We start from the raw sequence: 17,610 nt of genomic DNA, 5'->3' as shown, positions 1-17,610 counted from the left end.
TGTCTGTATGTATGGTTACCTGAATGTCGTAGCCACGCTAACTTTTGAAGGATTTGCCCAATCAACTCAGCCTTTGATACACTTCTTAAGATCCCCGAAATGAAGGATAAGTTCGTCAAGCAGATATATACAACCAAAATAAAAAAATGCAGAGCATTTTCAAATTAAAAAAAAAATTTTTTTTCAAATAAAAATTTTTTTGTCAAAGTTTCTTATAGATGGGTAGAAGACTTGCAAACTATCCAAATGAAAATTTTAATTTTAATGAAAATTAGAAAAGTGATATACTTTTGAAAATTTTGAAAATGTTCAGAAAAATAAAAAATAAATATTTTTCTAAAAGATTAGAAAATTTCATTTAAATTCATCACTCGATAGTAAATATATTTAGAAACTATGTCAGTCAAATTTTCCGATTAGACAAAAATTCAGAAAGTTTGAACTTTTTCAAAATTCGAATAAAATTTTTTTATGAGTTTTTGAAATTTTTAAATTAAAATGATTTCTTGAAAAAAGATCCTACTCCATCTTCACTCCATTGGGAAATTTTTGTCAAATTTTCTGATACGCGTCAAAAATAATTGCAAATTATCCTAATGACATTTTTAAATTCGATAAAAATTCAAAAAGTTATATGCTTTTCAACATTTTGAAAATTTTATAAAAAAGGAAACAAATTTTTTTTAATAGGTTCAGAAATATCAATCCAAATTTCTACTAGATGTAAAATATATTTTTTTCGAAACTATTATCATGAAAATTTTTAATTAGACAAAGGTTTCAAAAGTTGCATCACTTTCAAAAATATGCAATTTTGCTTTTTTAAGAGATCCATAAGTTTAAAGCGTTATTTTTAGTAGATTTTAACAAGATTTACAAATTATCTTGATGAAGTTTTTCAAGTGGACACGAATTATCGAGTGCGAAGCGTAAGTTTCGTAATGAGCATGTAATCGTTAAAGCCGCAGGTGCTTTGAGAACCTTCTTTAAAATCAAATCGAAAAAAATTTGGTTAGAATTTATGGCTGTAGTTCCTCAGAAGTTTAAATTACAGTTTTCGATTTAAGTTATTTGTCCATCAGATACGAGGTGTGTTCAAAAAGTAAGGTGACTTTTCAATTTTCGCGGGCTACGTACATTCAAGTTTTAAATTTTTTGTTTTGTTGTGTTGGTACACTCGTCACGATCATATGTTCACAGTTTTGACTACATAGCTCGTGTTGTTTTTTTGGCAGAGACGTAAAAGGTTAGAAGGGTTTGGTGTGCTTGGCGACTTTCTTCTTTCGAAAAAAATGGAGCAAAGAGTTTGAATTAAATTTTGTGTGAAAAATGGAATACAGTGCTCTAAAACTCTTGAAATGTTGACAGTTGCATACGGTGAGTCTACTCTGAGTAAGAAAAATGTGTATAAGTAGTACAAGCAGTTCCAAGAAGGCCGAGAGGATGTCGAAGACGAACCTCGCCCTGGATGTCCCAGAACATCAACAACAGATGAAAATGTTCAAGCAGTGAAAGAAATGGTGTTAAAAAATCGCCGAATTACCATCAGAGAAGTTGCTGAAGATTTTGGCATATCGGTTGGCTCATGCCATGCTATCTTTTCGGACGTTTTGGGCATGAGACGTGTGTCAGCGAAATTTGTTCAAAAACTGCTTAATTTTTATCAAAAGATCCATCACATGACCATCGCTCAGGAGATGTTGAATGAAGTCAATAATGATATTCACCGGATTTGGCCCCCAGTGACTTTTTTCTTTTCCCAAAACTGAAAAGACCCATGAAAGGACATCGATTTTCAACGATTGAGGAGATAAAAACTGCATCGCTGAAAGAACTCAAGGCTATACCACAAAATGATTATCAGAAGTGCTTCGATGATTGGAAAAAGCGTTGGCACAAGTGTATTATATCTGAAGGGGATTACTTTGAAGGGGACAACATAAATAGTCATTCGAGTGTAATACGAAAATTAAATTGATGATAAAATGATTGTTACGCTAGAAATATAATTTTGAGCATTTCTAACTCTGATGACATTTTTCATTTATTTTATGAACTTTTCTATGTAAATCAAATGTAAAATATAAGTACCCGTGTGGAAATAGCCCGGGTTAGCCCTGGTACAACAAGGTTTCTGATTGGGGACTGGCCGGGCTATGTTTGTTTTTTAAAAGCCTAGCCGTGCGCTGGTCGGGGACACGCTGGACAAAATTTATGTCAAAACCCCAGTCGGGGGCTGACTGGGCTCTGATCGGACAAATCTTATGATCGTATGTTCAGACGGTGGCTGGCCGGGCGCTGATTGGCAATAATAAAATTGTTGAATTTTGTTTATAACTTAATTGCTTTCTATGATTTCATTAAAAATGGATACGTATACCCGCATGGATGTTCCACGCGTGAAAATATATTGGGTGAATATTTTTTTCACACCACAAATTTGAAGGTTTCATGAGTTTAGACTTTCAAACCATGCATTTCGTGACAAAAATTCGAAGAAAATTTTTTGAAATTCGAACTTTTTTTTTAAGAAAAAAAATATAAAGTTCCATCTTTATGAGAAATTGCAAATGTTCAGAAAAAAATTACATTTTATATCAATCTTAAACGTTGTAAAATAGTATAAAACACTTAAAAACCAAACCTTACATGAAAGTCAAAAACATTTCCTGTCATTGTAAAAAGCTGTAAAGTAGTCTAAAACGGGAAAAAACAAAATATCAAGCGAAACAAAATTGTAATCGATTTAAATTATTTATTTAAAAAGTATTTTACTGATATTCCTGTTAAAATTTCGTGTATTTTATATTTACATAACATTGCATAATAATAAATAATTAGGAAAATAGTACTCAAAAGTTGGTACTTTAACTTTTCTGAACTGTAGCTTATGAGGATGGCTTTTTCAACGAGTTTCAACTTGTCGATTTAGCGCAGTGGTTAGCACTCCCGACTGCTAGGCGTTAGATTTAGTTATAGATATATGTAGGTTCGATACCCCGAAGAGTTAGAAATTTTATTTGTAATATAATGTTTAAAAATGTACTATATGTATTTACTCTAAGCAGCACTATTAATATTTAAAGTCAAAATATTCGCAATCATTTAATATTCATTTTCAAAAACTTTTTTGTGTCTCAAAGACTACTTGAAAATAGTTAATGTTGCCTGTGTGCTGGGCGTGTGGAATTTCATATATTAATATGCTCTCATTCTACAGTAAAAAAGAATCAAGTTGATCCCCTAACTCAGTGACAGATGCTCTTCATACAACTGAGACACTAATTATTTAAATCTAGTAAAGCAGCAATTAATCTTGTCCGGGCCACGGTCGAAATCCCCGGCCAGCTCCCGGCCAGTTCCCGGCTATGCTCCATAGCCGGGTTCTCCAGCCGTAGCCCGTATGGAAAAATGTACGGACAGTCTGGTTACAGGTCTGGCCCAGCTCTGGATTTATCTTGACTGTCTAGTCTAGAAGAACTGATCTGGCTCAGGTCTGACGCCAGTCTTGCTCAGGTTTGACTTTATCTAGAGCGTCTAGTCTGGAAGGTCTGTTCTGGTCCAGGTTTGGCACTGGTCAGCTGGCCAAGAACGAAAAAAATCAAAAGTTCCATCAGCAATTTTTTTTGACATACTTCACAAATATTACAGGGTGTCTAAAATGATGAAAAATAGAAATTTAAACTATAAAAGCACAACTTTTTTCTATCATTTTGACGGTCTGGCCTGGTCCAGTTCTGGCGCTCATCAGCGAGCCAAGAAAAAAAATCTTAAGTTCCATCACCAAATTTCTTTTGGATGTATTTTGTAAAAGTTAAAGGGTGTCTAAAATAATGGAAAATAAGAAATTCAAACTATTAAAACATGACTTTCTTTCTTATCATCTTGACAGTCTGGTCTGGTCCAGGCCTGGCGCTGATCAGCGAGCCAAGAAAAAAATCGTCCGATACAGTACATTTTTTCTTACATTTCAAAAAATTTGAGAGCCATTAAAACAATCAAGTTTTCCCAAGTAATTGTAATTCATTGCGTGGCCCTCGGCATGCAGACATCTTGCCAGCTGACGTCACAACTTGAAGTATTCTGACAGTGCTTGGCTCTGACCTCTCGAAAGCAGTGCTAGTTTTTGTCGATCAAATGTCACAAGTTGTCAAAATTTCTTATTATTTTCCGAATAATATATTAATCCAGCCGAAAGATAGCTGTAAAATCAGAGGCATAAAATGTACCAAATCTGTATTAAGTTATTAAATAAATAGTAAGTACAAACCTACTTCTTATCTATTATAAAAGAAAAAGTATTAGAAATTATAATTGAATTGATTGGTTTTATTGATGGCAGTATATTTTTGACGCCTAATTTGAATTTTTACTGATTATATGAAACATGTATATTATATATTTTTCTAGGAAATCATGCTTTGCTTTTTGAGCGTATCCTCTTAACATGGACGATATGATACTCAACTATAAAACATTAATTGATCAGCCATTAACTAGTGGCTGACGAGCCAATAACTTGCGGCTGACTAGCCTACAACTAGTGACTGACCAGCTCATAAATAGCGGCTGACCAGCCTATATCTGGCGGCTGACCAGACGGTCTGGCCTGGGTCTAGCCAGAAAAAACGTTACACTTTTGGCCAGGCCCAGGACAGACCATCTGGTCAGCGCCAGTGCTTGAAAGCTGGCGGTCTCGTCTAAGCCAGGCCAGCACCAGAACATTTTTCCGCACGGGAGACTGGTCAGCCCCCGACTTTAATTTCCACCCGGGATGTTTTTTCCGCTATATATAAATTATATATAACTTTTTCACCTGGGTTATTAAAGTCAGAAATATTCATGAATATCCCAAACATTGAGTGAGATGTTAAAAGTGACTACTTCAGAACATAGGACCATTTTAATCTTACTATAATAAATTCAATTATTGCACTAAACTCGCATCACAAAACTGCACATTTGGAACCATAAATGGTATTCTTATTCATATCCGTTTTCAAGATAAACTATATGTAAATAAATCTCTGTGGAAAGTAAATTATTGAATATTGCAGAATTTAAAAAATGTATTGCACTGAAGTTTGTTGAAATAATTTGTATGTTTTTTGGGTTATCTTGCTCTATAACTGTTGAAGAAAAACTTTTCGGATAAAAGTGAATCTATGGTTGAATTTAGGAGACTTTAAGCTCTCTCAGAAACTTTTTATTAAATAATTGAGAGTTTTTTTGAACGAGTTGCAATCAGAAGAAGTGAGAGATCTCAACTCAAGTGTACACCAAAAATTCGAGCAATTAACCCCACGGCAAGTAATAATCTATTACAAGCTCTCCGAATGGATCGAGAGAGACCATAGAGGTTTATATTGCCAGGATCGAGATTTATCAACTTCGAGCCTTCCAGGGATTAGTTGGCCTTGAATTTGAATTTATCCAGACACGAAAAAAGGCGCTATCGACATTTTTTTATCTTCCCCTATTGATACGCACTCTGTACGGGATAATAAATAAATACCGCGTTCGACGTTCCTAGGGGGATAGCCAGTCAGCCGGGATGCTGAACGCAGTTTTCTCGATTCCTTGTCTTTGGATAATTGATCGCTGCGTTTCTTCGTGCAAATTGCAATTACCTTTTTTATTCTTCCCTTATCTGCTCCTTTCAGGCGATACTTTTCTATACGCCGCGATGGCTCTGGAAGGGTTGGGAGGGCGGCAAGATTCACGCTCTTATGATGGACCTCGACATCGGACTCTGTTCCGAGGGGGAGAAGAAGGCGAAGAAGAAGATGCTCTTGGACTATCTTTGGGAGAATCTCCGCTACCACAATTGGTGGGCGTACAGATACTACCTCTGCGAGCTTCTCGCCCTGCTCAACGTAATCGGTAAGTCCACCTGTAACACCTGCCTGCATTCTTTCTCTTATTTTTAGTTATTTTATTTTTTATTTTTAGACCTATTTATAGGTTGTTTCGTAGATCGCGTCTTCCAGAAAATGATACAATCAGATAGGCCCCCTTTTTAGGTCATTTTTGTCGAATAAATTTTTTTCGTAAATTTAATCATTGTTTTTCACGAATTACCAAATTAGTTCAGATTGTAACTAAATAGTAGAAATTCGAACACAAAAAAGATCAATTAAAAAGTGTAATAGTTGATATTTAAATAAAAACAGTTGAATTAAACCAAACTAGATAAGTTTTCAACAAAATAGTTGAATCCTCAACCAAAATAGATTCGTTTCCAACCGATAGTTGCATTGTTTAAGAAATACGACTTTTTTACTAGAAGAGATGAATTTTCAAACCAAACAGACAAATTTTCTACCACGAAACATTTTTCATTTAATAAGAAAGACATCTTCCAGAATGTTCAATTTTTAAGCCGAAAAGACTAGATTTTTACAAAACAGTTTAATTATTAACGAAATAATTGAATTTTCAATCAAAAAGGTTAATTTCTAATAAAAAAATGTTTGATCAAAAATGCAAATTTTTATACAATACGTTCAAATTTGCAACAAAAATGTAATTTCCAAGCAAATAGTTGAATTTCCGACCAAATAGGTAAATTTTCAGTTAAAAAAATTAATTTTTAACCAAAAAAGACGCATTTTTATCAAAGCAGTTCAATTTTTAACCATTACAATGAACTTTTACCTGAAATATAAATCTTATATCACAAAATGAAATTTTATGGAAGTATTTAAACTTTTAATAAAAGAGTTTTTTATTTTCAAGTTAAATTGAAAAACAGTTCAATTTAAACAAAAAAGCCGCATTTCCAGTAAAATACTTGAATCTTTGACTAAAACCAATATATTTTCAACAAATCAACTGCATTTTGAACCAAAATGAAAATGATTTCCTACCAAAGAAAACGGATTTTCAAAAAAAAAAAAAAAATACATACATACATTTTCAACCAAATAGTTAAATTTTCAACTAAGAGGATTAGTTTTTCTACCATAAATATGAATTTTTAACAGAATACATGAATTTAGATTTTTTTAATCCTACAAATCCCTCAAATATTGAAAAATTGCTTGAAATCTTGGAAATTTCATTTTTGTTGTATTTAATCCCTAAATAGTTCTTTAGAAATTAGTTGAAATCCATTGAAATACTTAGATGTCGGTAATTTCCGAAATAGCCTTTCAAAATCCTTAATTATTACAAACAAAATATAATTTAGATTCCCTAGAAATTTCTTAATTTCATGAAATTCATCTATGTTTATTCTTTAAAATCCCAGAAATCTTAAAAATTTGAAATTAACTTTCAAGATTTCTTTAAAAATTCTGAAATCAGCTGTATCAGATAAAATTTGCTGAAATCTCTTAAAATCCCTTGAAATCTTTAAAGTTATCTTAAATCCCTTAGAATCTTGTAAGTTATTCTAAAAGCTTTAAAATCCAATTAAATCTTCCCCCTTGGAATTACTTAAAAATATGATAAAGCTCCAATATTTCGAAAATTGGTCAAATTCATGTAAATCCCTGTATTATTCATTTAATTGCATTTATATTTCCTAAAGTTGACTAGAAATCAGTTGGATTCCATTGGAATATTTAAATATCGTTAATATACTGAGCAAAATTTTAAAATCCTTTGAAATCATCTAAAATCCTATGAAATGTTGTGAAATTCCAAGAAATCCCACAAAAATTGAGTGAAATCCCGTAAAACATCTTGCAATTTACAATATCTTTCAACATTACTTCAAACGTGTTGCACTTTTTCAAATCCTCTGAAATCCTATAAAATCTAATAAAATTGAATACAATTTTATAAAACTCCTTGAAATACTTTAAAATCTCTAAAATCCGTTGATATCTGCTGAAAATATAAGACATCCACGCATTCTACTGAAATCTCTGAAAATCTCTCAAATTTTTAAGTGCTTGAAATCTATAGAAATTTCTTATAATTGTATGCAATGTTTTTTTTTTAAACCTATGAATCTCTCAAATCATGTGTGGAAAAATGGCCGGGCAGTTTGGTATAGATCTGGCCCAGCTCTGGATTTATCTTGACTGTCTAGTCTAGAAGAACTGATCTGGCTCAGGTCTGACGCCAGTCTGGCTCAGGTTTGACTTTATCTAGACCTTCTAGTCTGGAAGGTCGGTTCTGGCCCCGGTTAGCCACTGGTCAGCTAGCCAAGAACGAAAAAATCATAAGTTCCATCAGCAAATTTTTTTGACATACTTCACAAATATTACAGGGTGTCTAAAATGATAAGAAATTAGAAATTTAAAGTATAAAAACAAGCCTTTTTTCTATCACCTTGACAGTCTAGCCTGCTCCAGGTCTGGCACTGATCAGCGAGCCAAGAAAAAAAATCTTAAGTTCCATCACCTAATTTCTTTTGGATGTATTTTGTAAAAGTTATAAGGTGTCTAAAATAATGGAAAATAAGAAATTCAAACTATGAAAACATGACTTTCTTTCTTATCATCTTGACAGTCTGGTCTGGTCCAGGTCTGGCGCTGATCAGCAAGCGAAGAAAAAAATCTAAGTTTGATACAGTATATTTTTTTTACATTTCAAAAAGTTTCACAGCCTAAAATGAAATTTTTTAAACTAAAAAAGTTTATAGTGAAATTTTTGTATATGAAACATGTATATTATATATTTTTCTAGGAAATCATGTTTTGCTTTTTGAGCGTATCCTCAAAGCGTATCCTCTAAACATGGACGATATGATTCTCAACGATAAAACTTTAATCGATCTGCCATTAACTAGTAGCTGAAAAGGCAATAACTCGCGGCTGACCAGCATATATCTAGCGACTGACCAGCTCATAACTAGCGGCTGACCATCCCCTGTCTAGCGGCTGAACAGATGGTCTGGCCTGGGGCTATCCAGACAAAACGTTACACTTTTGGCCAGACCCAGGCCAGACCATCTGGTGAGAGCCAATGCTGGAAACCTGGCGGTCTGGTCTGTGCCATGTCAGCGCCAAAACATTTTTCCACACGGGATATTTTAAAATTTCTTGAAATTTTGGTAATTTTATATTATTGCATTTATTGCCTATAGTTGTTTACAAATCAGTTAGAATCCCTTATCATTTTCAGATATCGTTGATATCCTGAATACCTTTTCAAAATCCTTTGAAATTTCTTTAAAAATCCTTAAAAAATGCAAATCTCATTAATTTTCTTGAAAATTTTCAAAATTAAGTAAAATCTTGCCAATCTTTTGAAATTGCTTAAACTTTATAAAATCCCTTAAATTTTGTGAAATTCTTATAAATCCCATAAAAATACACTGAAATCTCAAAAAAATCCTATTATCTGTAATATTTTTCGAAATTCCCTTAAAAATGATAAAATCTTCTGAAATTACTTGAAATTGCTTGAATGCTGGTAAACACTTTAAAAATTCTTTGAAATCTTTTCATTCTTCTAAAATCTTCAAAAATCATTTTAAATTCCTCATAAATTATTTAATTTCATGGAAGTTTTTATAATCCTGGGAAATTCTGTGAAATATTATGAAATTCATCTATATCTATTCCCTCACATCCTAAAAATTTAAAAATTTGATAATGTCTCAGGATTCCTCAAAAAGTTTTGAAATCCTCTGATGTCAGATAAAACTTGCAGAAATCTGTTAAAATCCCTTAAAATCTTTTAAATAATCTTAAATGCTTTGAAATCTTTTTATCCCTCAAAGAACTTCGGCACCGGATACAATCTTTTAAAATCCCTCAAATCAGTTAAAATGCTTAAAAACTCCTGGAAATCCTTTAAAACCTTTGAAGTCTCTTAAAATTCTTTTAAATCCCTCGAAATTTCATTTCAGTTATTTCCTAAGGTTACCTAGAAACCTATGATATTTCTTAAAACCTCTGAAAATCTTTGGATCTCCTTATTAAATAGAAATAAAAAATTCCGTAAACTTTTTAAAATCCTTTAAGATCCCTGAAAATTTACAAAATCCCTTAAATCTTTTAAAATACCTAGCAAACCCACAAATAAGAGAAAAATACCAAAAAATGTGCTAGAGCCCCTTAAGGTCACTTGATATCTTTTGAAATACCATAAAATATGATGGAATCTTTTTATATATATCTTTTGAAATCCTATAAATCCCTTAATTTTTTTAAAATTCATTGAAATCTTTGAAATCTTCAAAAATCTTCTAAAATCATTTGAAATTACTCAAAAAATTGTTTGATTTCCTGAAATTTTCTATAATCCTTCGACATTTTTTTAAATGTCAGGAAATCCACTGGAATATTTTATAATACACTGTATTCTTTACAATCCTAGAAATCTTAACATTGTATAATATCTTTTAAGATTTCTAGAAAAATTCTGAAATCTTCTGAAATCAGATGAAATCTTCAAAATGATCTGAAATCCATTGGAATATTTTAAAATACTCTGAAAGCTTTGAAACCCTATACAATCTTGTCAAATCCATGAACTCAGTTAACATCCTTTGAATCCCCTGGGAGTCGGTAAAAATCTTTAAAATCTCTTAATTTTTTTTTTATTTTTCTAGAAATGTTTAAAGACATTTTTAAATATTAAAAATCCCTGTAAATCATCTGAAATTTTAATTTTTGAGATAGCGGATGGTATGACTATACCATAATATAAAATGGAAGGCTATTTTAAAAGTAAAACTAAAATTAATCGTGAAAATGGACATCCTTCAGATATTTTTAAATCTGTTTATACCCTTTGTATATATTTTAGATTTTAGAATTTTTTTATCCATATCTATATTCATCTCAAAAACTTTTCTTGATCTCCTAATTTAATATTTGTATAATATTTTGTGTTTACCCTTAATTAAAACTAAATTATCTTGATATTTCGATTTAGCTTTGTTTCTACAAAATATCGTTGAAATAATCTAATTATTTCTAAAATACAAGGTGAAATTTTTTTCAAGTTCTGATCATAAATCATCCGAAATTTTTTTCGGATGGCATCGCCGCGATAACAGGAAAATAGACTTTGTTGCATCATAAAAAAATTGTTCTTGCTAAAATTATTCTTTCCGTCCATATATCTCAATGAAATATCTCTTCCGGCGAAAAAATTTCGCCCGAAAAATTCTAAGTATTTCAATAGCTGCCGTTTTATGTAAAATAAAATGTTGCTTTCTTAGTCATGATTGATTTATTCTCTTGAGATTTGTATTTATATAAAGAAGTTGTGGAATAATATTTATGCTCTAGTTAGAGTATACACTGTAAAAGTATCAATTTTATACGATGAAATATATCTCATCGTTTTGCCGAAGATATCTTTCAAACTAATATAGATATTTCTCGTTTTCTTTCTTTTTCTGATAGAAATTTCTCGTCGTCTTTAAAAATTCTTTATAAAATTAAAAAAAAAGTTTCAAAGTAACGAAAAAAGATATATTTTAAATAATTACGTCTCCATTTTTTCTAATTAACTTAATTATTATTCAATTAACAATTCTTTGAATCTGTTTCTTTTTGATCACACCATAATAATCTTATAGAATTTTATAAACATTTTCAAATAAATTTAGAAAATTTTCTGGAACTTTTTTAGGAAAACAATTTTGTTCTTTTTGTTTTTGTGCATCTTTTGTCGTTTCGGCAAAAAGCGTTAATTGCCATTTTAAAAAAAAAAATGACCTCTTTTCACCGAGGTGAATTATCATGGAATATCTTTACATTAGGGCGACAAATTTAGAACTAAATCAATAGAAAAAAATGGTGGGGGTTTTGAGTAAACTGACTTTAAATATTTTTAGAACTGCTGCCATTTACTAAATTATAAACTTTTTCAATTTTGCAACGGATTTTAAGTAAATATTGAAAAACAAAAAATGTTAAACATTTTGGTTAAATGTGTGATATTTCTCAGGTTATTATAGGTATTTACTTTTTCTTTTTTAAATCTGATAGAATTTCTCATCCTCTTTAAAAACTCAATAGGAAAACAAAATAAAGTTCAAAATTAACAAAATGGCGGCAATTTTTATGAAAATATTCAAAGTCAATTTTACTCTAAACGTCCGCCATTTTATCTCTTGGCTTCTTTCTAAATTTGTGAATAAAATTTTCAGTGTAAAATAATATGAAATTAAAATGATAATAAATATAAATGATAATCCACCTTGGTGAAAAAGAGAATTTTTTTGACTGAAAACGAGAATGCTTCTTTTTTACCAAAACGACTCATGTGGAAAAAAATCCAAGAAACAAAATGGTTTACCTAAGAAAGTTCATTTTTCACATTTTTCACGGAATCATTTAAATATTCTGTGAATTGAGTATGTGCGATTTGAAATAAATTCGGTCAATTTTTGAAAATTTCAATCTTGGCTCCTTCGAATTGCATTAAACGTTAGGTTTTTTTTTAATATTACAAAAATCGCAAATTGTTTACTATTGTTATTGCGAAATCGTCAAAGTAGCAATCGTTTATTTTAAATACTCTTTTTTCAAATAAAATTACATAGAAGAGAAATTTGATAGGATATTATTATGAGACAGAAATAAAATAGGGAAACCAGAGGAAGCCAGAACAGGGCTGCATGTTCTGTAAACTGAACCCATGCACGAAATTAAACGAAAATGAAGTTAAAAAATTATTTAAAGCAAGGTCGTGCACCTGAAAAAAATGTTTCGTAAAATATTCAGACGTCAAATAAGCCGTTAAAACCTCCCCCTTCCATACTTTCCTGTCCCTAATTCTAATAGTTTCCCTGCATTTCTCTAATTCCCCACTTCTTCTTCCTCTACTTTCCCTTCTTCTCCTTTCCCCAGCTAAAGCTCCCCTTCCCCAGCCCTTACTTCCACTCCCCTCAAATTCTCTGCTCCACTTCCATTGAAACTAACACCTCAATACTCATTTTCCTACTTCCCCACACCCTCATCAAACCTAACTTCGCCATTTATTTCCTGTCACTTTCCCTTCTTGTTTAAAAGTACGACTCACGAACGGACAAACACCCCACTAAAACTATAAGGGTTTCTCCCCGGGATTTCAAAACCCTGCAAATTATTTCTAGTTAAACGAAATTCCGAAAAATTTCTTCTCTCTCCTCATTTTCCCTCACATCGTCTGTTTTATTTTCCTCTTTTCTCCTCACTACCACTACTTCTCCAATTGTCATTTCCCCTCTCTTCTCCTACTTTTGCACCCCTCATTTACTTACTTCCTCTACCCTGATTTCCCCAAATTTCTCCTGTTTTAGGATCATGAGGGTCATTTAAGGCTTACCCGAAAGGATTTGGCTTAATGGTGTAATAATTTAAACAAAGAACCATTTCCATGAATTTCGATTGATTTTAAGGGATTAAGGAGATTTCAAAATATTTCAAAATAAGTTAAGGGACTTTAAAGGATTTTGAAGCAAGTCGTGAGATACCGAAGTATTTTCAGAAATGTTGAAGGGTATAAAGGGATTTTAATGAAATTAAAAAAATTTGAAGGTTTTCAAAGAGATTTCAGAAGGTTTCAACAGATGTAAAACAATTCGAAAGGATTTTAACGGATTTCACTAGTTTTGAAGGAGTTTCGATGATTCCACGGGAATTTAATAAGTGTATTTAAAGAAATTTCAAAATATTTTAAAGTATATCGACAGATTTTAGATTTCGTAATATTTTCCTTCACGTCCTCTTACTTCCACTCCCTTCGTTTTCTATCGCTTACTATCCCCTACTTCCCCTAATTTCCCATTGCTTCCCCTACGTCTTCACCCCTCGTTTCCCATAACTACCACTTTTTTCCACCCCTCATTTCCCCTCACTTCTCCCGCTTCCCTCATCTCTTTTAGAATCTCTTCCCCTCATTTTAACTACTTGTTCATCCCTCATTTCCTCTCACTTGTTCTACTTTCTCACCCCTCATTTTGCCTTACATCCCATGATCGCCCATCCCTCATTTCCCAACTTCTTCTAATCTCATTTTCCCTTAATTCCACTACTTCCTCCCTTCTTATTTTTCCTCCAAGGAAAGAAGTATGATGAATGGAGGAACGGAAAGACGCCCGACCGAAAGTATAAGTAGCCTGGAGCTACGAAACCCTAAAAAGAAATAAAACAAATAATTAGATAATATTTGTAATTGTTGGAAAAATAATCTCGACAACCAAAACAGAATTAATGAATGTAATTAAATAACATATTAACGGAAGCACCCCAATATAGACTCAAATTGTTTGAAGCTTGTTTACAAAATAACGGTTCGGCTATGATGAGAATCAAGCTTTCTCATTCAATTCATAAAAACACGGTTCAGATCTATTATTCTTAGCCTTTAGCCGAAAAAAACAATTTATTATAATTCCACAAGCTGTCAAGTGGGGAAAAATAATGAGTCAAGGAGAGAATAGAGAAAAATAAATTGGACTCAAGGTAGGTGAATGGGTGATTCAGAGTCAGAGTAATAATTTTCCAGCGCCAGCGGTACCCTCGCCTTCCCCTCTGTTGGTTCCCAAGTGGGAAAATTATAGGGAAAATAGTACGAAGTACGAACTGAATGATGGAAAATAGTGCCTATGATAAAAGGAAAAGTTCTTCAATACTTTTTTATGAGTAGGAATATTAAAACAAAGTTTTATAATCAGCTTTTTTATCACTTACTTGTTATTTTCGAATTCTAAAATTAAAAAACGTGTTTTTCAAATGGCAATGAAAATTTTGTCAGCTAATAGGATATCATTTTTAAGACATTGATTAGCTTTTACCATTTATTCGCATGTTTTTATTAGAAGCGTCATTCGATATGAGCTGAATAGATTGTTGGCAGGTTCTACTTGGATGTCAAGGTGATTTATTTGTTTTTATGTTGCAAGCACACATAAGTAAATGCTACTAACTGAACAACTTTCAAATCATTGTATAAATGAAAAAACATTTTTAAATAACAGTTTTCAATTATTGTTTCATAAATCTATAAAACAATTTCCTTCGTTAACGGGTCGGTCTTGAAAAGTTTGTTTATCCATCTCGTACTGGTTTCCCTTACATAGTGGAAAATATTATTTCTAATTTTCATTCGTTTTATAAAAATAATAGATGCAGGGCTCGGTTCGACTAGAAGGTTGAAAAAAAGTCACACGAGTCGCATAAAATTATAAAAACATTCACATACAATTTTGAAAAATGTTCACAACAGGTAGTATCAATTTTTAAAGATAATGAAAAAATGTATCAGCCACTGAAGGAAGAGCATAATAACTTTATTGAGGAATTTAGAATATATAATTCTCCTTGATTAAAAAATATTCTGAACTTATAAACTTGTTAACTTGGATTAATTTAAAATCCGAGAAGTTTGTAAATTACAATAATCTTGAATTTCAGGAATATTCATTTTGAACATTTTTCACTTAATATTACTTGACAATTTGGGGTTTAAATTTGAGACTGTGTAATTGGAATATGAAATTATTCATTTTTTGTCAATAGGGGAATTTTTTACGTAAATAGGGGATTAAAAAAGATTAAATTCAACAAATTAGTAGAATTTTAAGCCAAAACAGACCAATTTTCAATCCAAAAACAAATTTTTAATAAAATAGTCAAGTGTTCAAGCTATAAAGTCGAACAATTTAGAACACAGTTAAAAAAACTTTAAACAAAAAATCTTATTTTTAAACTAAAAAGACGAATTTTCTACAAAACAGTTGAATCTTCAATTCGAAAATGTGGATTTTTAACAAAAAGTTAATTTTCAACCAAATATTTGAATTTTTTACTAAACTGTTTCATTTTTAAGGGAGAAATGAAAATTTTCTACAAACCAGTTTCATTTTCAACCTCAAAATGTGAATTGTTAACAAAAAAGTTAATGTTTCAAGATCAAAAACAGAAGGATTTAAAAAAAATAGTTTAATTTTTAAGCAAAAAGATGAATCTTTAACCATGGAAGATTTTTCAGTAAAAAATGAAAATAAATTCAGGCAAATTGTGGAATTTTCCACAAAAAAAATGAACATCCAACCAAATTGTTGAATTTTCTACGTAAATAGTTGAATTTTCAATCAGAAAATGTAAAATATCAACACAAAGTTTAATTTTCAACTCGAAAATGTAAATTATCAACACAAAGTTTCATTTTCAATTTAAAAATAAATTTTCAATAAAATAGTTAATTCTTAAAACAAAGAAATATTAATCTTCAAACATGAAAGAATTATTAAGCTAAAAAGATGAATTTTCAATCAAATGAAAAGTTGAATTTCCAACAAATTGATATTTTTCATCTAACAAAAATAAGCTTGTAACCAAACAGTTTAATTGAAGAAAAAAATTTTTAATTCTATTTAAAAGCAAACGAATTTTCAAGAAAACAAATGAATTTTAAACGAAATGGTACAGTTTTCATGTCCAAAAGATTAATTTTTTAGAAGACAGTTAAATATTAAAAAAAAAGTTCATTTTCAATCATAAAAGATGACTTTTCTGCCATAATAAAGGGATTTCCAATCCGAAAGGATGAATTTTTGACCCAAAAAAGGTATTAATGTCTAACAAAACAGTTAAATATTTGACCCAAAAAATGAATTTTTAAATAAATAATCGAATTTTGATCAAATAATCGAATTTTTAACGAAGAAGAATTAACAACATAAATTAAGGATGCATTCAACGAATGATAGTTAGATTTTCTCATTGGGTTCTCTTAATTTAGTCAGAATTTAAGCTGGAAAACGAAAAAAGAGGAAGTTGCTTGAAAACAGGGCGAAGAAAGAATTTTTAAAAGAAGGGAAAAAGGGAAAGAATGCAAAGACTGTAATTGAATCTACAACTAATTGGCTTCAAATATTTAAAATTTAGAAATATCCAATTGTTAGGGCTTGCGAATTTGAAGTTTAATTCTGATTAAAATTTAATCTAAGTGTAGCGCATCAAAGTTACATTTTTCCAAAAAAAAATTAGAAAAGTAGGCGCCGTACCTCTAAATATAGGATTTCTCAGCCTACTAAGACGTTAATTAAGACGTGCCAATATCCCTTATCATACGGTCCCTCACTTACTCCCTGTAAACTCTCTGACTTCCACTCTACACTCCAACCTTTGTTTCCCTTCCTTTCCTCAACTTATTACGCATCTACTTCCCTGTCTCCTCATTCATCCTTCCACTATATTTTATCCCAAATCTCCTCTCAGTTCCCCAACCTCATTCCCCAACTTCCTTATTACCCTCCATTTTCCTTCCCTCCAATTTCTCCTGACATTCACTAGTTCCCTCTCGATAACTTCCCCTACTTCACCCCTCATTCTTCCCACTTATACTTCTCCTTCCCTTATTTCCCCTCACTTCCCCAACTTTCCATTCCGTAATTTTCTCTTACTTCCCTTATTTTTCCTTCCATCATTTTCCATCATTCCATCTCACTTCCTCTCACTTCTCCTCCTTGGAATTAGAGAGATAGACGGACAGAGACCCGACCTAAAACTTTGAGGTTTTTTGCCCGTGGCTACGAAATCCAAAGAAGTAGAATAATGTCGAAAAAGGCGCACGATCCGAGCCCTGTGGATGAACAAATGAAAGTTATATAGAATTAGTTCCACTCTGTATAATTTATTCGCCCGGTTAAGGGCCCCGCGAAATTTGAAAATGCAGACTTCCCTTCGAGCAATCTGTGGCCAATCC

At 31.5% G+C, this 17,610-nt stretch overlaps 1 protein-coding gene across 2 annotated transcripts in view; it reads left to right on the top strand.

Moving 5' to 3' along the window:
* Window positions 1-17,610, top strand: part of LOC117179694 (innexin shaking-B-like) — a 137,395-nt gene that overhangs the window by 72,568 nt on the left and 47,217 nt on the right. For both annotated transcript variants that reach the window (XM_033371719.1, XM_033371720.1), the window contains one exon: window positions 5,664-5,883. In XM_033371719.1, the coding sequence (XP_033227610.1) occupies window positions 5,664-5,883 (220 nt within the window). The remainder of the gene's footprint in view (window positions 1-5,663; window positions 5,884-17,610) is intronic.

The sequence above is a fragment of the Belonocnema kinseyi genome, chromosome 9, assembly GCF_010883055.1.
Source record: "Belonocnema kinseyi isolate 2016_QV_RU_SX_M_011 chromosome 9, B_treatae_v1, whole genome shotgun sequence".
NCBI classification, from domain to species: Eukaryota; Metazoa; Arthropoda; class Insecta; order Hymenoptera; family Cynipidae; genus Belonocnema; species Belonocnema kinseyi.
Note: the sequence above shows the minus strand (reverse complement) of the source record. Positions and strands in the feature narration are given on the sequence as shown.